Source organism: Zalophus californianus, chromosome X (genome assembly GCF_009762305.2).
Source record: "Zalophus californianus isolate mZalCal1 chromosome X, mZalCal1.pri.v2, whole genome shotgun sequence".
Lineage (NCBI taxonomy): Eukaryota > Metazoa > Chordata > Mammalia > Carnivora > Otariidae > Zalophus > Zalophus californianus.
The window spans coordinates 13875008-13901424 of NC_045612.1; the positions used below are offsets into that span (position 1 = coordinate 13875008).

Here is a 26417-nt window from a genome sequence, read left to right on the forward strand (position 1 = left end):
TGGTAATGTTTATAGAACGTGTAGAGATCCATCCTAATTACTCTGGTCCATCGCCACAGGCTGTTTCTTCAGTCTTAACAATCAAAACCTCAAAATAACAGCATATTTGTAGCTGATCAGGTCCCTACCAATAAATGTTCACAGGCCGTGGCATAGCTGGCTTCTCTGCTCAGGATCTCAGAAGGCCATAATCAAGGTGTTGGTTGGGCTACATTTTTTCCTGGAGGTCAGGGTCTTCTTCCAAACTCGTGACTGTTGGCAGAATTCATTTGTCTGTGGCTGTAGGACTGAAGTCCCCATTTTCTTGCTGGCTGTCATCTGGGGGCCATTCTCAGATCCCAGAGACTGCACAGAGTTCCTGGCCTTGGGGCCCCTCCTAAAGCTGCTCACATGGCAGCTTATGTTTTCAAGGTCAGCAGCTGAATCTCTCACTTCTAATGCTTTCACTTGATTAAGTCAGGCCCACCCAGATTAATCCCTTTTAATTAACAAAATCAGGTGATCTGGGACCTGAATTACATCTTTAAAATGTTATTTTTTTTTTAACTTTGTCATCTTCTGTCGGCTGGAAGCACATCACAGGTTTCACTCACATTTTAAGGGTGGGGATTAAACAAGAGTGTAACACATTGGTTGTCACCCTAGTGTCCGTCCACCTCCATATGGAGTTGTCACCCAGCATTAGTAGTAAATGGGCAGAAGAAGGATTATTCTTAAAATGAAACACCAAGGTGGCTAAGTCAAAGTTTGGTTGGAGAAACGGGCAAGTGGTACTTTTATGTCTCCTAGCTTCCCGTGGTGTGTGTTTGCATTAGTCAGGATTCTCCAGAGAAACAGGAACAATAGGATTTATTTGTTAATTATAAGGAATTAGCTCTGACAATGATGGAGGCTGGCAAGTCCCAAGGTCCACAGGGTGAGTCAGGAAGCTGGACACCCAGGAGAGTTAATGGATTAGTTCCAGTCTGCATCCTAAAGCCTGAGAACCAGGAAAACTGATGGTGTAGCACAAGTCCAAAGGCCCGCAGACTTGAGACCGAGGAAGAGCCAATGTTTCGATTTGAGTTTGGAGTCAGGAATGAAGCTGATGATTCACTTCAAAGGTCATTAGGCAGAAGGAGTTCGCTTTTACTATGGGAAGGTCAGCTTTTTTGTTCTCTTCAGGCCTTCAACTGCTTGGGTGAGGCCCATCCACATTAGGGAGAGCAAACTTTACTCAGTCTACCAGTTCACATGTTCATCTCATTTCGAAAACATCGTCACAGAAACACAATAAAGTTTGACCAAATTATCTGGGCACCCTATGGCCCAATCAAGTTGACACATAAAATTAGCCATTGCAGTATTTTTCAATGATCGATTGCATGCCCTTTTCCCTGACAAATGGGACTGATCCAATTATCATGGCAATAGGACTCATCCAGGTCCAGATTTTTCCAGGACCCTGAGTCGAGGCTGAGGGCCTTTCCTCAGGTTGTTCCCAACAGTTATTGCTGGGCCACATTACAAGTCTGGTTAATGTATTTTAGTCTGCATGCCTCCAGGGAGCTTTTGGGAGAAGAGAAGTGAGTGTCACTTGCTCAGGAGCAAAGAGGCAAGGATGAAGCCAGGAACACAGGAAGGAGGCCTTCCTTTTCTGGGGGTTCCCAGCTAGGCATGCCTAATGCCTCTTCAACTTGCTTTCGCCACTTTCTCCAGTTATTGCAACCACCCTAAATATGGATATCAGAAAGAAAACCATGTTCCTTTTTTGCTCACCAGAAATCTGGTAAGGGACTACCAAAGTGCCCTAGAGAACAGAGGGAAGTATAAAGAAATAGCCTACAGAGAAAGGTTGGCAACTCAAAGTAGCATGTAGGTCAGCCCATGATCATCATCCCCACTTCCTAAATCTGAGTGTGATGCACCCCGTTCTCAGCCCAAACGTTTTGTCTAGGTTGCCATGGCTTGACCTAGGAATCTCTTTGCCAACTGACTCAAGGGTGTTGTCTCACAGCCTCTGAGACTATCTCCCATGCACTAAGCTGATGTTTGCAAGTTGTCAGTTAGGCAAGTGTTACACAAAGACCTTGGGAGACAAGAGAGGAAAGAACTGCTCTGTAGACAACTTTTAAACATTGCTGATCGTGACTCTTCTGCATCTCGTAGGAACTCTAAAGGTACCTCTTCCACTAGCCAGTGGTTAGATGCCTCATTGGCTGGGGGAGTTTTTATGTGGAACGTTTTGCCCTGGCCTTGCTGTGTGCAATCTTGAACTCTCCTTAACTCTACAATAAGGAGGGCGCCTGGGTGGCTCAGTTGGTTAAGCGACTGCCTTCGGCTCAGATCATGATCCTGGAGTCCCGGGATCGAGTCCCACATCGGGCTCCCTGCTAAGCAGGGAGTCTGCTTCTCCCTCTGACCCTCCCCCCTCTCATGTGCTCTCTCTCTCTCTCTCTCATTCTCGCTCTCTCAAATAAATAAAGAAAGAATCTTAAAAAAAAATTAAAAAAAAAAAACCTCTACAATAAAGAGAAAGCAGAGGGCTATCTTCAGAATGATCACTGGGAAATGGTTCCACTCCCCCAGCTGATATTTTTCAAGCTTGTGAAGAGTGGCATATTTCAATTTCTTGGTGGTACCAACAGGCACTCCTCAAGTGACCAGGGCTCCTGGCATGAGTCTAATTCATGCAAATATTAGAGGCATGTCGGAGGGGACAAAGTGGTAGACAGGCTATCAGAAAAGACGGGGAGCTCGGGTTTGGGAAGCTTGCGCTGCCTCCCATTGTGGATACTTAGCTCCGGTGCAGTCTAAGAGGAATGAAACCACAGCTGCATTTCTCCCTCGCATTAATGTTCCTGTCACCACATAGGACTGCATCTGTCCCTCTCCATCCCTTTCTCGCTGCTTCGAAATGGGACTTTCAACTGAGCTTCCTATGGGACTATGAGAACCTCATCAATAGCTAGTGATTGCCATGGCAGCAGCAGGTTTATTACTTGTTAAATTGTTTACATAGGTATTCTTTTTTATTGAAGTCTAGTTGACACACAATGCTTTATTGGTTTTGGGGTGTACAACACAGTGATTCCACAAGTCTATCCCTTGTGCCGTGCTCCCCACAAGTGTGGCCGCCCTCTGTCCCCGCACGGCGCTGTCACGGTACCACTGACTGTATTCCCTGTGCTGTGCCTCGCATCCCCATGACTTCTTCATTCCGTAGCTGGAAGCCAGGACCTCCCACTCCCTTTCACCCATTTTGCCCATTCCTCTACCCCCTCCCTTTTGGCAATCATCAGTGTGTTCTCTGTATTTATGGGTCTGTTGGCAGAAGGTTTTTAAATTAAAGGAGCTGACCAGCTCCTTTCATCTGTGGAGGGGCCAGCCAGCACTCATGTCTCCCCTCCTTTCTGCCTCTTCTCTTCCCCGTTCCTCCCTCCTGTGTTTCCTGTCCTAGGAGTAGAAGTCTCCCGGTACTGACCCTGCCCAGTGGTAACCATCACGAGCAAAATTGGCCAACAGAGTTTGACATTCTTGTAGAGGTTTCAGGACTTGTCTAGAAACCATGATTTTGAGCATTCGCAAAGATTGATGGCATTTGCAGGGGGTGGGGGACACTGTTTCTCCCTCTGTCCAAGTTGGGAACAAATTAAGAAGGCAAAAGAGAAAGGTGTATGAAGAACAAAATATCACCTTTATTCTAAATAAATCTGACACTGGGAGATGAGGTTTTTATCTGTGAAGAGGTGGACATTCTAGTAATGAACCCCATAATTAGATGAATCTCCTCAGCTGCAGGCAGCTCTGGATAACAGACGCCCATCTTACTCTTCAATCCTTCACCTGGCATGGGCCTCCACCTGCAAAGCTTAAAGCCTAGAGGAGCAGGGCAGAATGCATGCTTTCTGTGATGAGCTGGCTCCCAAGGAGAAAGGAAAAAGGAAAGGGCTAGGCTAGGGCTGTTAGTTTGTCCTTTAAAACCTCATCAGTACCCCACCCAGGAAAGAGTGAATGATGGGGCAGAGAGAAGCCAGCAGTGTTATGCTAGTGAGCTTCGTATTAAAGAAAACACCAAGGAGACAGAAGAATCCCCCACCCCCATCCTGAACTTAAGCAGTGAATAGACCTTAGAGATCATCTGGTCCATTCCATTTGAGGAAATCTGGACTCCCACAGATGGTGTGACTTATATAGCAAGGGGTAGGCTCCTAGGATGGGCTAGGAGTCCAGGCACCTGAGTTCTAAGGTGGTTTGCCCACCGTTCCTCTCCTCCAGGAGCACTTGAAGTGTTAGACTTACTTGGTGGAATCTTTGACATAATGACAGAAGGAAAATAGGTTTATAGAAGAGAAACAAGAATGGTGTAAAGGGTCAAGGGAATTGATTTCTCAAGAACGTTGTTTTGCAAACTGCCCATCATCATCTCCGTCACTGCCATTAATACTCTCCTGCAATGTTAATGTTTGCTGGGTACCTACTTGATCATATTCTATACAGATGGATTTAGTCCAATGAGATGCTGCAGGGGAGAACTAAGGGTGAGGCGGTGTCTCTCCAATGTCTAAAGAGCAGAATTAGCTAGTCCACAGGAAATATTTTCCCTCTGAGAACTGTATAGTCCATGGAATTACCATTATCAAAAGGTATCTATATTAAATAGTGTTGTTAGATGTTGCTTACTAACTTTTTTAATTTATGTTTTATTGAAGTACAATTCGTATACAGTGATACATTAGTTTCAGGTGTGCAACCTGGTGATTCAGCACGTCCATGATAAGGGTAGTGCTCGCTATGGTAAGTGTAGTCACCCTTTGTCACCATACAATGTTATTAGAATATTATTCACTGTATTCCCTGTGCTGTACTTTTCATCTCCGTCATTTGTTTATTTTATAACTGGAAGTTCATACCTCTTAATCCCCTTCCCCTACTTTGCCCATCTCCCCACCCACCTCCCCTCTGGCAGTGACTGGGTTTTCTGTATTTGAGTCCGTTTTCTGTTTGTTCATTTGTTTTGTTTCTTAGCTTCCACACATAAGTGAAATCATATTGTATTTGTTTTTCTCTGACTGACGTATTTCACTTCACATAATACCCTCTAGGTCCATCCATGTTGTTGCAAATGGCAAGATCTTATTCTCTTTCATGGTTGAGTAACATTACATTACATGTATATATATCATATGTATATATGATACACACACACACACACACACACACACATATATATAATCACTTCTTCTCTATTCTAGATAGAACTTCTGTTCATAAGAGTCTGTGTTCCTAGACTATGTGCCCAGAATCCTTTCCGCCTACACCACTATGTACTCTGATCACCTCTTACCTAGATTATAGTAGTGGCCTCCTAAGCAGTCTCTCTGCTTCTTCTCCCCTGAAATCCCTTCTGTACATAGCAGCAAGAGTGAGCTTTTGAACACCTAAGCCAGATCACATCACTCTTCTGCCTGAAGCTATGCCATGGCTCCCTGGCACTCAGAATTAAAGCCAGTTATTACCGTGGCCCGTTTCTTTTCTGACCTCCTAGCTCTCCTCCCCCCATTCTCTCAATTCCAGCCACATTGGCCTCTGTTCTCTACCAGGACAGCAACTCATACTCCTCCCTCAGGGTCTGTGCATTTCGGATCCCTCTACTGGGAATGCGCTCCTCCTAGATATCTCCATAGCTCACAGTCTTCTGCACTTCATTCGGGCCTTTGCTCCAACATTACCTTCTCGGTGAGGCTGGCTGTGTTGTTTTGATGAGGCTAGGTTATACTCCAGTGACAGAAAGCCAACACGGCAGACTCTTCCCTTGTAAAAGATCATTTCTCCTGTATCTGGGGCTAGCAACAATTCAGAGCAGCTCTCTTCCCATGAGTAATAACTCAGAGATCCTTGGGGGACCCATCTTTCTGATTTGTTTACTGTTTACCCCACCCAAGTGTGTAAACTCCATGAGGGCAAGGGTTTTGGTCTACTTTTCTTGTTGTTGTTGTTGTTGTTGTTGTTGTTTTTTCCCGTCTGCTGTATACTGTATGCGTTGACTAGTGAGTGCCTGGCATATAGTAGGTTCCCAATAAGTATTTGTTGAAAGAATATTGAAAGGCAATATCATGGAGGGAATAGAAAATGAGAAGGCCAAAGGAAGCATCTTTGTGCGTATGTTTTCTTCTCAGGCTGAAGTTAAAGATAAGTCAGTTCCATATGTAATATTTGATTACTGTTGTTAAAATAACTGTAGAAGGGCTTATGAGCTGTAAACCTGCGTTAGGTTTTCGGCATTAAACTTTGGATATCGTATTAGTTTTCTATTTCCGCCATGACAAATTATCACAGACTTAGCGGCTTAAGCAACGTAAGGTTTTTATCACGTAATTCTGTAGGTCAGAAGGCAGACACACGTTTCACTGGGCCCAAACTAAGGTCTTGGCGTGGCTGCATTCCTTTCTGGAGGCTCTAGAGGAGGATCTGTCCCCTAACTCTTTTGGGTTGTTAACAGAGTTCAGTTCCTGGTAGCATGGAGATCCCTGGGAACGAGGGCCGTTCCCAGCTTCCACAGGCTATGTGGATTCCTTAGCGCATGGCCTCCTTCCTCAGTATGACAAGCCAGCAGCAGTGGGTTGGGTCCTCTCATACTTTTAATCTGTCCTGCCTCGTTTTCATTTCACTGCCCCACTCTTCTGCCTCCCTCTTTTGCTTTTGAGAGCTCATTTGATTACACTGGAACCACCTGGATAATCTAGGCTTATCTCCATCTACAGGTCAACTGCTTAGCAACCTTAAATACATCTGCTGCCTTAAGGTAACACAGTCACAGATTCCAGGGATTAAGATGTGGACATCTTTGAGGGGCCATTATCTTGCCTACCGGATATGCAAATGATTATCAGATATGGTATTGTGAGTAAGAGTATAGGCCGTAGCGACATGAAGACCTGGGTTTGAATCCCACTCTGCACCTTGATAGCTGCGTTATTCTGGACCTGTTCCTTAAGCTCTCTGACATGGAGTTTCTTCTGTGCCAGGTGGGGACAGTTAGGACATTTGTCTCATGGGGTTGTTGGGGATATTAGAAGTGATACGTGAAAGTGCAGAGTAGACACCAGGCACTCTCTTTTACTCCTTTAAAAAATATAATGTGAGTCCTCCTAATGTTTTAAACGTGAGCACCAGACCCAGCTTGGAGCCCACCTCCGACGACCTTACCTTGAAAAGGATGAAGCAGGCTGAGTGCTCTTTTGTTAAAAACCTTACTTAACCAGCTGGGTTTGTAGGGAACGAGGAGGAAGTTTAATCTAAGTGTTTATGATTCATTTACACCTAAATCATTAAATGCTATTTTAAGGACATTTGATGGCTTGAGGCATTTAAAAGAATTGTAATGCCTTTTTCTTAAACAGAAGTGCTGCCAAGAGTAAACAAACTCAAATACCATGTGCTTCGAAATTCCTCTCAAACAAATTTAGAGTGGGTTCTAACCTGGCACAATATCTTCTCCCATCTGTAATTCCTACCAGGGACAGCCCTCCTGAGAAGAAACACCAGCTCTATTTACTGAATGGGGAGTCGGAAACTGTGGCACACATGAGTGCAAAGAAAAGCGCTCGTTGAACTGGATTGTTGCTTTCTTAGAACTTTTTTCTGTATCTCGGCTATTGTCATTGGGAACTTTGTTGTAAGGCTTTCCATTAGCTAAAAATGTGCCTCTCATAACTCTCTAAGGGGGAAGAATTCTTCTGAAGCATGTAGGTGAGAACTGCATTTCCTGGAGATGTTGAGGCCCATTTGAGCTTGCATGCTGATGAATATGATGTTGCAGCTGAGCTGAACTGCCGTTTGATGAGCCTGAGTACAGTTTGTGACTAACTAAGGAGAGAAGGATGTAACCAGTGCATGTTTTAAATGAAACGAGACCTGCCAGGACACACGTCTTGATCAATTGGAGGAGCCTTCTCCTCCCTCTGTTCCTGGGCCTTCTTTCTCCTTTACTGTTTCTCAAATCCCTGGCACAGCCACGTTACGTAGAATGCCAGGTAGCACACAGCCATGATGACATAGGCGTTTTTTATTGTTTCTGAGAAGTGGTTTTTATAGGTCAGCCCATATGTTGGTATTTGCTTTATGGTTCCTGCCAAAGGGTCAGTCATGACGGGGTGCTAATGGACTTGAGTGAACTTTCATCCATGTCCCCTTGGTGGAAGGAGTGCCAAAAGGTGATAGAGGCATATATGGCCACAGAACACCAACAAGAAGGGGAAATAAGGGAACCCTCTTTGCTTGAAAAGAAGGGTACTATTTCCTGACTAAGAAAGTACAATGAGTTTGCTACTTAGATACCATTTGGGGGGATATAGGGAGAGGCAGAGCTGAGTTTGATGGCATTCATCACTCTCCCAGTCATAATTTTTAGGCAGCATTACAATATTGCTTTCCAGTTATGATCACTAGGACCAAGGAATGCCTGGCTGTCAACGGAGCCTGTAAAGTGGGATTTCCTGAGCTCTAAAGACATCCCCGGAGACTTGGAGCAACCAGGAGATTTATATCAGAGATGAGCTTTCAAAACATGAAATAAAGAACGTGAGGGAAATAATGACAATGAGTAGGGCAGGACTCGTTAAGTGTGCCGTGTGAAGAAGTATGGTGTCGCTGAGCACATTTCCTAGGAGGACATGGGTGTGGGGCTTGAGAGTTTGCTCTCTAGTATATTGGTGAGGAAACCCCAGTCCTCTGAGATTTAACGCTCTAAAAATGGAAAAGATTGATAGGAGAAAATAGGCTTTCTATAGCAATTTAGCCTGTTCTGTTGCCCAAGAAAGGTCTTAAGATCGAAGGCTGAGAAGATTTCAGGCTGTTGCTATGAGTAGCCATGACATCATTTTGTGAGCCTAACCCGAGCACCTGTACTAACATTTATTAAAAGCAAAGGCATTAAAAGCAAAGCCTCAGACACACACACACACACACACACACACACACACACACACACACACACACACACACACACACACAGCCAGGCTGGCTGGAACAAACATGCATCGGGCAGTGAGTTAGATGGGAACCGTCCCCTTAGCTTATTGTGTCTGAAGGGAAAGGCCACTTATTGAAGGAAGCCCTTGCCTCCCTGTTTATGCATGGAGGGAGAGGCAGAATTTGATGCAAAGGGAGTGCCTGGAGTCCATGGTGCAGCAATCTTTATGGGCTGCCTAGAGTTTCAGTCTTTTTTTTTTTTTTTAAGATTTTATTTATTTGAGGGAGAGAGAACCTGAAGCAGACTCCACGCTGAGTGCAGAGACCGATGCGGGGCTCGGTCCTCCGACTGGGAGATCATGACCTGAGCTGATACCGGGAGTCGGACGCTCAACCCGACTGAACCACCCAGGTGCCCCTAGAGTTTCAGTCTTTAATTGTGGCCAGAAGCACTCTGCATTGAAAACAAAATGAGTGAGACCAAATAAAATGTTTTAAGGAAGCCAGTCTCAAAAATTTTAAAGAAATGCCAGTGTCATTCTGGAAGAAAGGTATATTAGTCAATTTACTGCTCTGTGAGCGGTACAGCCATCGTTTTTTTCTCCGGCAGGCCAATTACCCTACTTCGGTTAGAAAACTAAAATGAAGGTTGTGTGAAGCCTTGTGGAGACTAGCAAGAATGTAGGTGGTTGACATGTTTTGCTTGGGAAAGGCACTTCCGTGTTAACTTGGATTCAGCCCCAGTCAATACTCAGGGAGTACTTTGTGATATGGAGTACCTATCAAGGGGCTAGGCATTGTGCTGGATGCTTCCACCCACCTCATCTCTTTTAATTCTTAAAACAGCCCTGTTGAACACTGTGATTCAATTTGGTCGTCTGTAAAAGATGGAAACGGACGTGCTCAAGGTCATGACCGACGTGGCAGGGGTCTCCCAAGTCTAGAGCTCTTTCCTCTGTCCCGTGGCAGGGTTGCCACGAATATACATTGACGTGCTGCCCAAATCGTTGTTTGGCCTCGGGAGAGAGGGGAATGAACCTAGATGGAGTCCCCACTGTGCACCAGCCACTGTTCTCAGCGTGTCTGGACTTCAGGGTGCGCAGCGGTCACCTCAGAATGTTCTGAAAAGACAGATTCTGATTCTGTTGACTTGAACTTGGTGAGGCTAAGAGCCTGCATTTCTAACAAGCTCCTATGTGATATCTGTGCAGCTGGTTCGGGGCCCTCCTTTACAAACAGCTGTCATCCCATTTTATGGGTGAAGAAACTAAGCCCAAGGCAACACTGTGGAGACCACTTATGGTCTCAGAGCTGGGATTTGAAACCAGGACAGATTGATTAAGGCCTTTGCCAATACACCCTGCTGAATTCCCTAAGGTTTTTTGAAACTTGCTCCTTGTGAGATCCATTTGTATTCCTTACTTAATTAAGGGGCTTAGCACTTGAAAGTCCTCGTTTCTTTAGAGCCCTTCCTTCTTTGCTCAGAAAAACATCTTTGCAGTTAATCGTGCTTACAGTTGTGGCTGTAAATTTTCTCTTGTTGCCTCAATTAGCCACATTGGTTTGCCATCCTAGCTGCACCTTAGAAACACCTGAGAAGCTTTTTAAGGACTATCAAGACACATACCCCACTATGGGACCAATTGAATGAGAATCTCTAGAGGTGAGCATTTTATAAAAGCTCCCCAGATGATTCTGATTCTGCAGCTAGGGTAGGGAACCCCTGAATTACGGGGTTCAAGGAAGCAATTTCTGGGAAATGGAGCCCAAATCCCTCATTGTGTGTTGTAATGAAAGAAGGGCCGGCATATTTAGCCAATCACCAACAAAGTTCCCAATGAATTCTTGGCACCATTTTGTTTTGTGACTGTGAGCTTAGATTGTACTGTGTTTGAGACCGTAGCATATGTAAAGTTTGAAATAGCTGTGTGGACCCTGAGCATGAGGAGCTGATGAGGAAGGACCAGGGTGGCGAGATGAAGTATCGTGGGCTGGCTTCAGGCCAAAGACTCATGTTCTCGCCAGCCCAAGACATTGACCTTGACAGGTGTTAAGAGAATAAAGCTTGGTTTGACTCAATTCAACAAAACTGACTGGTGAGAGAGTCATTTCGAAAAAAAATTATGAGAACAGAGGGCAGGGGTGGATTAATGCTATGGTAGAGCTATGGACAAACCACTGTAGTTGCTCAAGCTGGAATGGGGCTGCTATGCGGAGATTTGGACTGCTGTACAATTTTGTATGTGGCAACGCTGGGCTGAGATGTGGAAAGAAATGGAAATAGTAAGATGATTGGGGGCCAGAGCCTGCCCTCCAAGGAGGAAAGAGGACTTTTCACTGGGGAGAGTGCAGAAAGGCTTAAAATAGTCCTTCTCAACCCTAGCTGTGCACTTGGATCAGCTGAGGAGCTTGGAAACCTACCAGTGCTCTGGCCCCAGCCCAGAGATTCTGGTTTAATTGATCTGGTGTGGCACCATGGGCATCTTACTTTTTCAGAGTTTCCCCAGTCACACTAATGCTCCAGCACAGCTGAGAACCACTGGTTTAGGCTGCGTTTGCACTGGGCCGAGGAGAATGCGGCTGGCTGGGAGAGGAAAAACGAACAGCTGGGGCCGTCGTTCTCCACCTGTGATCCTTGCCCAGCAGCTGCAGCATTTAGGAACTTGTTAGAGATGCCAATACTCACGCTCCAGCCCCTACCACCTCCATCAGAAACTCTGACGGAGGGGGCCCAGGCATCTGTGTCTCCACAAGCCTTCTAGGGGAGTATGATAGACGCTTCAGTTTGGCTGGGACTTGAGCAGGGTGCGTGGCAGGGGAATGCAATGACATAAAGCTGGAAAACGTGCAAGTAACAGGCTGGTGACAACTCCTCTGATTGTACCATTGAGATGGAGCAAGACCCAGTATTCTCAGGTGGAATGTATTTCTCCGTGGCCTTGCTATTTCTCTCTCACATGCTCGAAATTGCAGCAGGGATGAAATATAGGTCATTCATGCAGGGGCGCAGGACCTCCGAAATCACACTCTGCTCTGCCGGCGGAAGCTGCCACTTTTCTTGTTAACAGACTCGTTTCTGTCTTCAGTAGGAGGAGGCATCCTCCCTGGTGACTTGGGCCTTTAGAAAATGGGAAGGCCAGGCTTCAAGAAAGCTCCCCGGATAAGGTCAGAGAGGGTTTCCCAGCCTCCTCTTCTTGCCTCTCATCCCCACCTGAGCCAGGTCTTTGGTTGGCTGGGCCCCACCTATTATTCACAGCAGGTGCCTGAGGATGCTCGCCATTGGTGCTGCCCAGTGTCCCCATTCACGGGACAAAGCCTTTCCCTAGGCTGAGTAATGACCCCGCTGATGTAAAGCCGTAGTGCTTTACATCTCGCCAGTCAAAGGCTTTCTGTTGCCTAGGTGATTGGCATGCTCCCTGGTGCATTTTCCTCTCTTTCTGGTCCGGACTGTGTGGGGTAGTATTCATTCCCCAAGTGGAATAGCTGAGTCCTTGCAGGATGCTGAGCATCTCCAAGGGTCACAGAGGGACTTCCAGGATTGGTGCTTATTCTTTTTTTTTTTTTTTTTTTTGAAGATCTTATTTATTTATTTGACAGAGAGAGACACGGTGAGAGAGGGAACACAAGCAGTGGGGAGTGGGAGAGGGAGCAGCAGGCTTCCCGCTAGAGCAGGGAGCCCGATGCGGGACTCGATCCCAGGACCCCGGGATCATGACCTGAGCCGAAGGCAGACGCTTAACGACTGAGCCACCCAGGCGCCCCGGTGCTTACTCTTTACAAAGAGGTTTCTAAACCAGAGGGTCTTTACGCATCATCAAGTCCAGCGATTCTCAGCTAAGGTGATTTTGTCTTCATCCTGCTAGGGAGGGATATTTGGCAATATGAGACAGTTTTGGTTGTCACGACTTGGCCGGGGGTAGGAGGATGCTCCTGGCACCTAGTGTGGTAGAGGCCAGGGAGGTTGGTAAACATCCTCTGGTGCACAGAACGGCCTCTCAAAACAAGGAATTATCTAGCCCCAAACGTCAAAAGTGCCAATGTTGAGAAACTTTGGCCTACTACCCATCACTTATTTTTGAAATGGGAAGATTGAGGCTCAGAGGTCACCCAGAAGGTCAGTGGTGAGTCAGAGTGGGGGATCCTGGTTTCCTAACTGCCAGAGTGTAGTGCTCAACAGCGTCATCTCCGTCCCAGACAGCATTTCTTCCACGGCTGCTACCACTGTGTGCCTGCCAACGGCCAGGCAATGTGCTGAACCCCTTCCACTTATGAACCCTCTTCTTAGCACACGCTTTCAGGCTAGGCATGATTATCCTTAGAGGGGAGTGATCTTATGCATGCAAAGCTACCATGTGCAAAACATTGTGGGCCATTAGGGAAAGCAAAGATGATACCAAAAGACATGGTTCTTGCCCTCTGGCAGCTTACATTCAAGTTGTGGAGGAAAGACATATGCAAGATGTGTGAAAATAATTACATGATATAACTGATGAAAATATTTAAATAATTAAATTAAATTAAATAATGAAAATAATTATCAACCTAACTTTTCAGTAAAAGCCTATAATGAGAACCAAAAAGCTATGGAGTGATAAATGAGACAAATAATGTTCCTGCTTGAGAGAGCTTGTATTCTTGTGGGGAGAATGAGACGAGACATATGCATATGTGCATACATACATGCATTTAAAAATTATAGTTGTGACAAGTACAGACCTACCTAAGGTAGCTGAGAAGACATGTCTGAGGAGGTGACATTTAAGTAGAACCTGGAAGAACATAAAGGGGGAGTCATAGTGAACAGCAAGTATAAGGCCTTCAGGCAGGAAAATGCCTACCATATTCTAGATACTAATGGAAGAATCTAGTGTGAGTAAGAAGAGAGGCATTGATGGCGTTGAGGAAGCGGGAAGCCACCATGATAGAGAGTCCGCATTTCATTCTACCGTGGAAAGAACAAAACGGCCGGAACAAACAAAATTTGGAGGAAGTCCTAATCGTGGTTGAGGGCGCTGAATGGAGATGGGGGAGGTTGTAAAGAAGAAGGTAACTGAAATTTCTAGAAGTATTTTAAAGTTGTTTTTATGTTGATCATTAGTGTTCGATTCTGTTAAGTGAATTACTTAAGTTACTCGCTTACATTTAAACCTGCCATCTTGACCGTACCCACCGTGGCAGTAAAGCTTAAATATCATATACAGATAAGTAATGGGCAGTTAGCCAGAAGGCAAAATGGAGGTCTTGAGGAAACTCATCCTGTGGTTGAATGTACTTTTCAGCATGACAGGTGCCCAGTGACATGGAAGAGTAATTTGCTCCAATTACTCGATTTTCTTCTCACTTTTTTCTCATTATGTGAGGACATTTGCTAATGTGTGTATTTTGCCACATTTTCTGATTCATAGGTGTTTTTATGTACTTGCTTCTTGGAGTCACTAATATATGTCGAATAACTTTGATTGGTAGTTCCAATCATTTCATTTCCATTGTCCTGGTGATCTCAGATTCGCTTTGATTTAAAATCATGTATCGTTAAGTATTTTGAGTCAATCTCTGTGAAGAGTTCATTTGAAAGCAAAAAACAGCATCGTCAAATAATTGAGGGCTTGATAACTGCTTCCAGCTTGAAGCCAGCAAACCTTGCGAATCACAGTGACTTGGTGAGGGGGCAGGTGCCTACGTGGCATTGTCTAAATAGTTTCCTAGGCTGTCTCTGGTTGCTTTTCCATCTTTGAATGAAGAAAGAAAACTTTGTTGGAGGCGGGGGTAATCTTTTAAGCTAAGTCATACTGAAGAGCCCAGTACCTTTTTAATATACAGTGTCTGTACGAAGCCGTCTTACTTTAGATTTGCTGGTAAACACACTGAAATCCTGGCTTCCAGGCTGGGCTTTTCCAATAACTCTGTGACTTGTCAAGGTACGTCCCCTTCCTGAGCTTTGTTTTCCTTATGTTTTAAGACAAAGGGGCTGCACTTAATAATCCCTAAAGAACTTTTGTTTGGAATGACATGGAGGATGACATTGTAGTGTTTGTGATACTACTAAATATTTGCGTAGCTGTTTTATGTAGCCACTGTTATATTTATTGGTAAAAGTTATAGAGTAAAACAACTGGATTTTTTTAAAAAATAGGGATAAATGTTAACTTCATTAATTAAAAACACATTTAAAAGGTATGTTACATTGGGATGATTTTTTTATCAGTGATTAAGTTTTGCTATAAATTGTTGCTTTCTCTATGTCTAGTTGGAAATGGGAATACTGTATCTCTGTGAACATGAGTAGCTTAGGCCAGGTCATCAGGCTTAGACTTAAACCCCCTTCCCTTGCCATAACTGCCCCCGCTACCCCTGTCCTTGATTTTGGTGATTACTGAGAGACCCAGAGGAGAGTGGGGATGGTTTAGTGCCAATCCAGTGCTGCCATTGGGAAACCAATTCCTGATGCAGGCTTGCCCACCTAAACGGTTAGTCAATAGAACACCTTTTATAACAGGCCCTAGTTCTTTCATAAATTGTGCTAATAACAATCACCCTCCCCCCCTAAAGTCACTTATTCTTGTCACCTCCATGTCTGAGTATGCCACCTGCCAGTGTCTGCGTGTCTGGATGTGTGGATTTGCATGTGTGCACTTGTCTTCTCCCAACTCTTGATCGCTCCTGTGGGACTTTGCAATCCCAAGGAGGCGGGCTGGGTGATCAAGGCCAAGGGCACTGACTATGTGGGTGCAATTTCCCAGCAGAGGCCTACCCCTCGGTAGCCGTTGTTGTGGCGCTCAGCCTCCTTCCTCAGAGCATGGGGCCTCACGGTCCAGAAACCAACCATGAGCCACTCTTACCGTCTTATTTGTCTGGAAGAGTCAAGTTGAGCCTCTAAAACTGGAGGGGGCTTCGTTGTAAACCCACTGTCTTCCTAATCACTGGAGTCGTTTGTCTCCTTCTGAGATTGTATAACTCTATTGTTGGGGAGGCAGCAGGAGTCTTTGCATAAATGTGGACAAATGGCTCAAATGAGCAGAAGGAGGAGTGGTTTTCAGAGGCTAGAGGTCATGTGCAAGAAGGGAATGCACTAGAAGGAGAAAAATGGCAGAATCATTGGACTAAGCTGGGGAAAGAAGAATCACATTCTTTATTCCTGTTTTGATGAGCTGGCTACTTTACCAGCCTCCCCTCCCTTTTGTAGAGCGAATACTCCTTGAAAGCTTTGCATCCTCATCCCTTTTTTAACGAAGTAGAATTAAGGTGCCCACCTGCCCTAGTGCTGGGGTCCTGGGGGAAGTCCCCTGCCGATCCCGTTGCTGCCATTGCACGTAGAGCCCCTGTCTTAGCTGAGGGAGCCCTGGGAATAAATGGATTTGATATAATAGTTTTAATTTTTCGCATAGAATATCCTCAAGTTCAGAAATTTTATAGACCCAAATGAGGTGTTGCCTATACAATGTCACTTCTGGTTAAAAAGTCCACAGTGTTTCTAGCTCTTGTGTCAGTATGACACCAAGCTATTGATAGGTTGGCTTTTTTTCTGTTTTGCCTGAACTGCCTGATGTTTGGGGCATTGAGTAGAGACAGCCGGAGACCCAAAGCTGAGCCATTAACTCCCAGATGTTCACAATTTCCAAGGAAATGTTCTATGCCTGTGGTTATTACTCACATGGCTCCTTAAATGCTCTCATCTTGGCACCTTTTGCACTTGCTGAATTCAATTTGAAGAAAGAACAGGAGAGAAAATTTTGCGGAAAGCAATTATCCTGCACTTTTGTGACCTTCATGCTTTCCCCATCATGATGAATTTGGGGGCTGGTTCTTGTATCGGTCAGCATGTTGCATTTATTAGGATTTTGTTGTATGTTACAGATAACCAGTTGTAGCTAATTAAACAATAATGATGGCAACGCAAGGCATTTTCTGGGAATTAATGACCAGCTGGGAAAAACTGATGACCAGAGAGTCAGCAAAAGGCTATTAGCTACAGTCTGCCATTAATCTCCAGAAATGCCCATTTGTGACGTCACTGTTGGTATTGAAAAATGGGAGTGGAAGACAATTTCCTGATGTTTATCGAGTGCTTCCGAATGACAGGTTCCCTATGGATTATCAAAAAGTTTTTCTTTTCTTCCTAATCCTCCAATTGTCCTTTCGTCTTAAAATATGTTTCTTATACACAGTGCGTGAAAATGGAATTTCTTAGCTTCTAGGTAATCATGGGAGTTTCTTTTTTTAAAGAGTTCCAAGTTTAGGAGGTTTTCTTTAAATATTTTGGGTGGTAAAACCAGAATTGGTCTTCAGCTGTGATGCTGGAATTTGATAAGTGTCTGTATTATCCTAAGTCTCTGCTCATAGCAGGAAATGGTTGCAAATGTTTTGAATAGCAGCTGTTGCTAGCAAAGATGTGCACTTCACCACGAGATTCTATGGAGTTATAGTCATATTCCTAGTAGACGAAGGGGACTCTCTGCCAGGAAAAACTGATGGTGTGCCTATATAATATTTTTGATTACCGCTGTTGAATGCTAGAGGAAAATAGAGAGCTGACTAAAATATTCATCACCTTCTTCCATAATTTAATGACTTATAAAGGAAGACAACAATGCCACATACGAGCCATCTATCAAGAACTTGTTCTAAACTCATCATGCTAATTTAAAAGTTTTGTTGGTTTTTATAGCACTTTTTTTTACCCCAACGTGAAAGAAAGTTCTTAAAGGTCATTAAAATCCCAGCCAATGAGCTGGGAATGTTTTGCCAAACACAGGAGCTTCAGGTCCCACCAAATTTCAACCATAAGCTGTTTATATTTTACAAACACCACAGCGTTATTCTCCTGATAACAAGGTTGCTGGTGGTATAGGCCCTCCTAGATGCATGCTAAGTGTGTGCGTTTGGGGGAGGAGGGTGACTCAGCATGCCATTAATCACAGCCTTAGAGGCACTGACTCACTCCCGGCGAAATGGAATGGCCTCATTGGGAAGGGTGTGAAAGAGAAAAAAAAAAAAATCAATTCTGGGGTCAGTTCCCTGCTTTTTCTGCAAATGCAGATCAAATTTGCACCTCTCCCCCTACCCCCCCATCCCCCGCTTGGTGGGTGGTTTTCAGGCTGAAGAATGTTCCAGTGGGGACCCTTTAAAATCAGACCACGTGTTTTTGCAGGGAGAAAGCGCTAGACATTCACAATCTTGCTTAGGAAATGCAGAAAGGGTCTGGAAAGCAAAGGTGAGCTAGCTGAGAGGGGCTTGGGATCTATCTAAGGGCAAATTTGGCGAGCCAGGTCCCGCTCTCCCACTGTTCAACCAGGTAGGTCTTTGATCCAGATCCAGGGTTGATTGTGAGGTTCACAAGTAGAATTCCTTGTCCTCATTAAGGGGTCCTGAATATCTGAAGACTATCTGCAACAGCCCCAGTTCTCTTTGAAAATCAAAGATTAAAGAGCAGCACCCTTGAATCTTTGGTCTGACTGGGTATATGTTGCGCTAAAGTCAGGTTCTTCTGGGGGAGCAGACCATGGAAAGAAACACCAACGAATATAATTAATTGGTGGACCTCAGCCAGTTCAACCTGCAAATATTTCTATTATATCTTAAGTTGAAACGTGTGAGCACTACTTGGTGTTTATTTAGATACAATATGGTTATTGGTATTAAAGTGTTTTATTGTGCTTCGCACCCTTAATTTATCGTTATACTAGCAACAGAGGTCTATATAGTCGAGTAAGCTCTTCCCAGGGCTTCATTATTTTAAAGTCAGCCCCTCAGTATAACATCAGCAAGCTAGTAAATGTTTTTCGTTGAAACTTTTCTTAGGAATGTTGTTTCTTTAGTCTTCCCTGGGAGTAGATGTGATTTGAGACGCTCGCTGCCTTCATGAAGCTCTAACTTGAGTTCATTTTGTTATGTGGTGACCACAGTTCTGGATGACGCCCCCCCTGGCACACAGGAATACATTATGTTACGGCAAGATTCCATCCAATCTGCGGAATTAAAGAAAAAAGAGTCCCCCTTTCGTGCTAAGTGTCACGAAATCTTCTGCTGCCCGCTGAAGCAAGTACACCACAAAGAAAACACAGAGCCCGAAGGTTTGTGCACAACGGACGCGTGTTTTTGCTTGTTTTCTCTCGTTCTTCTTTCTTTCTCTTTCTTTTTGACTGTGCATTGCCCTCTGGTGTGCTGTGTGTCGTTCGGCCCCTGACAGCGTTAGGAGGCCCCTGGCTCGCCGGTGAATGTGTTATGCAGGCTCAGATGGAACACTGTATAATACAGTCATCTCGGGCCCAGCGCGGAGCAGCCTCCTGCTTCTCACAGCGGAACCGGTTTCAGCTGCTGTCCTTACATTGCCCCATTTTGGCTGCCAAAGTTGCTTGCTCCTGTAGCCGACATCTGGCCAAGTCTGTTCCCATCACCTTGCATTCCTGAAACAGCAGTCGGCTGAGGAATGACACTTCTAAAGTGACATAATGAGAAGATGATTCCAAATTCTCTGACTCTCCTCCACTCCATAAAGCTTCTGCATTGTGCTTGAAGAATGCTCATGATCTCCTTAGTCCGCTGAAGCAGGCCCTGACGTCCCATGTAATGCACGCCCCGTTGCACTTTGCCATAGTGAAATGCATGCCTCAAGGAAACTCTGAGTAGTTTGTCTTTCTTTGCAGCTCAAGTACAGGTTTGGAAAATTCTACTTGCCGGTACTTTAAACTGAGGTCAATAGTGTGTTCATCGCCACCCATGCTACCCCGATTAATCTCGCTCTAAAATCCCCGCTACTAAATCTATCTCTAAAGTACCTCGTCTGTCTAGAGGGAGTTTTCAGACCTTTCCCCCACTTTTTTGCATATACCAAACAGGGACGTTTTTCACATCACAAAATGTGGTCAGCTTGTTGCCATTTGTGTACATTTCAACTTCCGAAGTGACATTCGAGAAGCCTACTGTGTATGCTAATTACTTATTGTGAATCAGCCCGTGTGCCCTCCACATCAAATACTGGTGACGTGGTTTACCAGTGAATAACATCGGAAGTGAAAAAAGTGCACCTGTCCTTGGGCAGTTGGTGTACGCCTTTGCATAAATGGCTCTGGGGTGATTTCTAAAAGCAACTTTGTTCCTATTTCGAGTCGCCCTTTTGCAACATTATGGGTATCTGCCTTACAACTGTCTTTCTGACCTAGAAAGAACTGCCACGTGGTTCTGTGTAAAGTTTGGTGTGTAAGGAAACTACTCCGAATTGACCCTGGTCCAGGGTTCTGGAATCATTTTTTTACATCTCCAAGCCCCCCTTCTCCTCACTTCCGAATAGAGTTTTAAGTGTTCATTGGCAGAAAAGGAGAAGCGTACATTTTTCGATGTTCATGTATATTTCAGCAATAGACTAGAATATTTGCATTTGTTTCTACCCATGCTTTGATATCCAAAGTGTCTAATTTGGGGATGAGTTCTGATGTCAACACTTAACTCATCTGGAGATGTAGATGGTGACCCTTTACAGTGAGTAAAATGAATCCTTTGGTGGTTTGGTAGAGAGGATACCAACTGGACCTTAAGCTTCAGTGAAACAAAAACTTGCAACCAGTGACAATTACTTTATTACTTATAATGCATTCCAATATTTTCTGCTTTATTTTCTCTAAAATTACATATACTTGCAAATACACACACACACACGCACACACACACACACACACACACATAAAACCAGTATCTGTGTTATAGACATATACTGTTTATTTTACAGTCATATATATTAAACACATATAAATATATGTTACAGATACTGTACCACCTTTCTACTTGCACATAAGCCTAGAAAACGAAATTTGGTTAGAGGAAGAAAAAGAAGCAGTTTAAGAAGCACCTGGTTAAATTCAGTCAAGCAATCAGTTTAGAAAGTTACTTCAGATTATTTTAACAGTACTCAGATTTAAGAAAAATACAGTTGAATAACCTAAATTTAAACTCCCATCCCTTTTCTTATTGCATACAATTTTGTCAGGATCTGTGAATTTTCAAAATATCACCTGGAGCGTACTGCGTATACTGTTACGAATGTTTTCAGATATGAAGACTTCTTTAGAGAACGGGTAGCAGTCAAACTCCTGATACAAGGTTTGGATAGTTTTTAATCTGTCATTTCATCCACACGTTGAGTGGCTGCCGTCATGCTTCATGTGACTGTCATCCTTTCATTTGTGCGCTTTGATGATGGGCATTGTCTTCTCTCAGATTGAAGATTTTCCTTCTCTCGCTCTCCTTCCAGGTCCTCTGGAATAGCGAAGCTAATATTTCCCTCCTTGTTCCTATGGATTATTCGTAAATAGTGTTAGACTCATTGCAGGTTTTCTGGAATACCATTTGAATAATACGGCTTACAATTTTCCTGTACCCCCCCTCCTTCATACAAGGTCCCAGAAGTTAATGGCAAAACCAGACCTTGAAATGAAAACCCTTGATCTCTGTACAAATTAGCAGGGTCCAGGAGACCCTAGACAGCACGAAAGCAGTGATGCTGTGGAAGAGATCTAGGATAAATAAGGAAATCGTGCCGAGAAATTTAACTACTTCATGTAGGATACCAAAGCATCTCATTTCCGGGCAGTGAAGTAACCGCAGGTTTGGGAAGGGTTCAGTGGTCATTCGGGCAACCTGGAAGATGTTTGCAAGACTGGTTTTTAAATGCTGTAAAGTACAGTAATTCTCTCTTACAGTTGCCGTAACATATTATTGCAGTTAGTAGAAATAAAAGGCCTCTCGATTACATATAGAATCTTAATTCTAAACTATATCCACACTTGGATACATTGTATTCTCATGTGAAGCATTTTTGAAGAGAGTTCCTCTCGTGGTTTCTGGACCAAAGCATGAGACCTTAACTGACCTTGGCTGTGGATGCCCACCAGTTCCACATTGAAATTTGGGAGGAAAATAAAAGTTTGAATTGGGTAAGTTTTAGAAATGATGAAATTAGGTCAAAGAGCTTTTATGTGTATTATGATAAAGTTGCAGTTAATTTTCTTCTTACTGAATTGATAAAAATCGACCAGCTATTTTTATATTATTACAGAGTCTTGGTGCTTCATTTGATCGGTGGTGTCTTTGTGCAGGCCAGATGATCCCCATAGTTTATGACCACCTGAGATTTGCTACAGATCATTTATTTACAGTTCACAGTCACCTGTCTTTTAAGAGGTATTTTTGTATCACGTCCAGGGCCCTCAGAAGCCATGTGAAACAGTGAAGGATGGAACAGTGAAGGATGGAACTGCCCCACTGGCTTTTTCAGGATACACTAAAGCCACATTACACTTTGCCAAAAGCAGGTTTCTATTTCTGAGCAACCAATTCCAAAATAAGTTCTTTAATCTGTTCCAAATGCTTGTGATTTTCAGTGATATGATAATTTCCATAAAAACCACTTATGATGTAATCTTATGTGAGTACTGGAATTTGGCTGAAGACGCACATACAAGTATCTGAGAGTCTAATGTGGCCCAGTACCAGCAACGCTCTTTGTTATAAGACAGCCACACGGAGAGTGGAAGCTGTTACCAAAACCTTCCTTCTTACTGTTCCAGGAGACTTTTGAGAAGAGAAAATACAATCCTTGTAGCTTGATTCTTTTTCTTTCATTGTCATGTGGGCCAAAATGAAACCACTGATTTCGAGTAACTCCTGACAGCCAGTCATCGGACTTTTACTGATGTTTGAAAATTGCTCAAAAGCATCACCCCAAGATATACGTGCTTTGGATTCAATACTGTTGAAAATCTACTTTGAAAAAGAAATCATGGATTTCCAGCATTCACTTTTAGGATTAAAAATCCTGATTACAGTAGTAAATTTGACGGAGTTAACACAATATAGGAGAATATTCCAGAGCTCGGGGGTTTGTCACCCACCGTCTTTGGATCAAGCATTTGGCCATTTTCTTACAGCCCTCTTTTCATGTGATTTAATATATATATATATATATATATATGCATATATATGTGTGTGTGTGTGTGTGTGTGTGTATATATATATACACATATATACATATATACATATATACATATATACATATATATATATATTCCATCTCCCTCAGGACTTCTATAACCTTTTAATTCAGAGAGGCATCCAACATAGTGACTTTGGTTGGAGGAGAAGAGAATCTGGGCTCCCGAGTGGTGATGAAGTATGGCAGCTTTTACCAACCAAAAGAAAGCAAAATTATGTGCCAAATGTTAAGAGGGCATATTTGTAACGAGCGCCAACGACCATTGCTCTTTACACCGGAAAGAGAATACGTCCCCGTGAATACCACCAGTCTTGCCTAAATGGTAGGAGAGGAAGAAAGTAGAAGAATCTTGAGGAACATGCCAAGGGAAATGTCTTTATTTTCATCCTTACTTTTTCTTCAACTTTGTTGTCTCCTGTTGTGTGTCTTCCTCATTTGAATAATAATGAACCTTTTGAGAAAAATGGGTCTAATACTATTTGAATTAATAGTTTGATAAAAATGAAGCAACCTCTGATGCTTGACCCGTTGAAAATTTCTTGACTTTCAAAAAGGATGTCCCCTTGAGGATGAGAACTGAAGGGTTATTCTTACTTTATTAGAAAAACAGGGAGCCATATGTTTGGGTGGCTCCGAAGAGATAAAAGACTTTATTCTTAATCTTTTAATTTCAAAGTAACTATGACTTAGGGTCACCTTGCCTTTGATGTATTACCTGAAGGATGGCAAAACGACACCAGAGAGTTTTCTTTGCTCATTGAAGCAAATGGCAGCTTAATTGCACAGTCACAAGAAAGATTTTAGAACTGGTCCAAATTGAAAACAAATTAAAACCCGAAATCTGAAGGCCTTGGTGATTAGTAATGAGTAAACACTATCCTCTCCCCGGAAAATATTCAAATGTGTTTCTCTCGGTTGCGTGTCTATTTCCTAATAGACAACTTTTGTCCTAAAATATTAGGAGACTAGTAATGTCACATTCTGTCTTGTGTCCTATTTCCCACCTACGGCAGCAAACAAAATTAAATCATATTTTGGGGGTAGTTTCTACTCTTTGGAAAACTCATAATTCGATCAAGAAGTATACTTAATAGCCAGTAATTCAATTTTAGGCCAGGATGGGCATTTATTATTCTCTTTTTAGTTATATGCATCTCAACTCAGTCTCCAGGCTGGCCTTTACGGTAGAAACTAACAACCATTCGTTCCCAGAAAATATGATCCACTTTTTAAAGCAACAGGCCTCCCTTCTTACTTGAGCCTAGGTGTTTCCGTCGAGCTGGAGGTGACATTTTCCTGAAGTTTCCCTTGGCTAATATCAAAGGCGGATGTTTCTCCTGTATGACGCCAACGCTAATAACCCGTTTCAAGATTTCTATTTTTAAAATAACACTGCTCTGGGAAAATGCTCCGAAAGGTCCATTGGATGAATGACAGTGTATGGTGATGATTTTGACTTAAAAAAAAAAAAAATGAAAATCTAAGTGCCGATACTTGAAAACCTCATCCATCCATATGGGTACTGCCCCCTTCCAAGCTATTACTTCTGAGTAATGGTAGCAGAGTATGATAGTATATGGCTTCTGAGGCTCTGAGAGCTCTGCAGCTCCTCTTGTTTGTTTGTTTCTCTTCACAGCCAGTTGATAAACCACTTATGAAAAGATGCCATTCTGACCCAACATGATAGGACCCAGGTAGGCTACGTTCCTTGTGCAAAAAGGCATAGCCTGAATGCCTTTCAGCTCTTTCCCCAAATCAAGCCCAACCCGAATGTATGGAGGTCTCCCTGTGTTCAGGAGATACACAGGAATCTGCTGTTGCCTCTGCTCTACTTTTCTCTCTGTCTTTGGTTTTAAAGGATAACTTGCTTGCCTGGTTGAAGAGAACATGGACACTAACTATCTTCTCTTTCACATGTTCCTAAATAATAGGCGTATCGATATTTTCCAAATTATGTTTCATGAAACATTGATCATGTATCTATGTGAAAAGATAGAAACTGTGGTCAAATGCATGTTTCCCAAACGCCACACCACTCTTAGAGAGTCTCGATTCATAAGAGTATATTAAAAGTTTTGAGAAGTCGTACAGATCAGGAATCTGACTTTGGGCAATTCAGTGGTAAACATCTTCCAGCTACCAAACGCTTTTTGTTCATAACACCTATCAGTGTCCCACAAAAACACACTGGGAAACGCCATGCTGGCTCCCTGGAGCGTCAGTGTATCCCCCATCACAGCTCGGCTTTGACAAGTAATACGCTTTGGAAATGGATGTTGTTCTCTATCTGTCTGCGCCCCCTCCACCATCTTTAGGGAAGTGCTCCTCAAAGTGTGGTTCCACGGATCAGTGCTGGGTCTGAAATTATTTGTTTCAAGTCAGTGATGAGAAAAGGAGCTTTTGCCAGAATGTAAATCAATGCACTGCTTGCTTCATCAAGAAAGTCTTGGTGTCTTGCTGTGAAAAATAATGTCAGTTGAACGAAATAAAAAATCTGCTCAGTGACAGAGTTCACAGATCAGTGCTAAGTCTGTGGACCATGCTTTGAGTGACACTGCTTTCGATTACTTAGATGATTCTCAACCCTGGCAACACACTGGAATCACCTGAGGACCTCTGGAATAATATCGATGCCTGAGCCCCACATCAGAGCAAAACCAACCATCTAACCAATCACTTGTCCAAACAAAAGCCCTACAAAATTTCTCATGGCAGAGGTAGTTTTTAAAAAGCTCCCCAGGTGATTCTAATGTGCTAACAGGGTTGGGATCGCTGCCTTAGGAAAAAATCACCTTGGCATAAGGTCTGGTGTGTGATGTCAACCGTCAATTCAGAATTCTTATCATGCTGATTGCATGGGCCTCTTTAGAAGGTGCCCTGTGATGAGAGGGCACTGTTGAAGAGGCAGCACTTACATGACCTTTAGAACTTGTGGCCATGTAAGGTATCCATCATTCTCAACACACACGCGTGCGCACACATGCATGCGTGCTCACACACACCCCTTTCTGTTGATTGTTCCCTTTGCTGTGAGAAGTTTTTATTTTGATGAGGTCCGATAGTTTATTTTGGCTTTTGTTTCCTTTGCCTCAGGAGACATATCTAGGAAGAAGTTGCTGTGGCTGAGGCCAAAGAGGTTGCTGCCTGTGTTCTCCTCTGGGATTTTGATGGTTTCCTGTCTCACATTTAGGTCTTTCATCCATTTTGAGTCTGTTTTTGTGTACGGTATAAGAAAGTGGTCCGGTTTCATTTTTCTGCGTGAAGCTGTCCAGTTTTCCCAACACCATTTATTGAAGAGACTGTCTTTCTCACATTGGACATTCTTTCCTGTTTTGTTGAAGATTCATTGACCGTATAGTTGTGGGTCCATTTCTGGGCTCTCTGTTCTGTTCCATTGATCTATATGTCTGTTCTTGTGCCAGTACCATACTGTCTTGATCACTACAGCTTTGTAGTATAACTTGAAGTCTGGAATTGTGAT

The 26417-nt window shown here is 43.5% G+C and overlaps 1 protein-coding gene across 5 annotated transcripts in view; it reads left to right on the forward strand.

Annotated features, from left to right (window-relative positions):
• The window catches only part of FGF13 (fibroblast growth factor 13), a 465461-nt gene that overhangs the window by 260671 nt on the left and 178373 nt on the right, over positions 1–26417 (forward strand). For 4 of the 5 annotated variants that reach the window (XM_027609278.2, XM_027609279.2, XM_027609275.2 and 1 more), the window contains exon 3: positions 18855–19022. The exons of the other annotated variant lie outside the window; for it this stretch is intronic. In XM_027609278.2, the coding sequence (XP_027465079.1) occupies positions 18855–19022 (168 nt within the window). The remainder of the gene's footprint in view (positions 1–18854; positions 19023–26417) is intronic. 5 annotated transcript variants of the gene reach the window in all.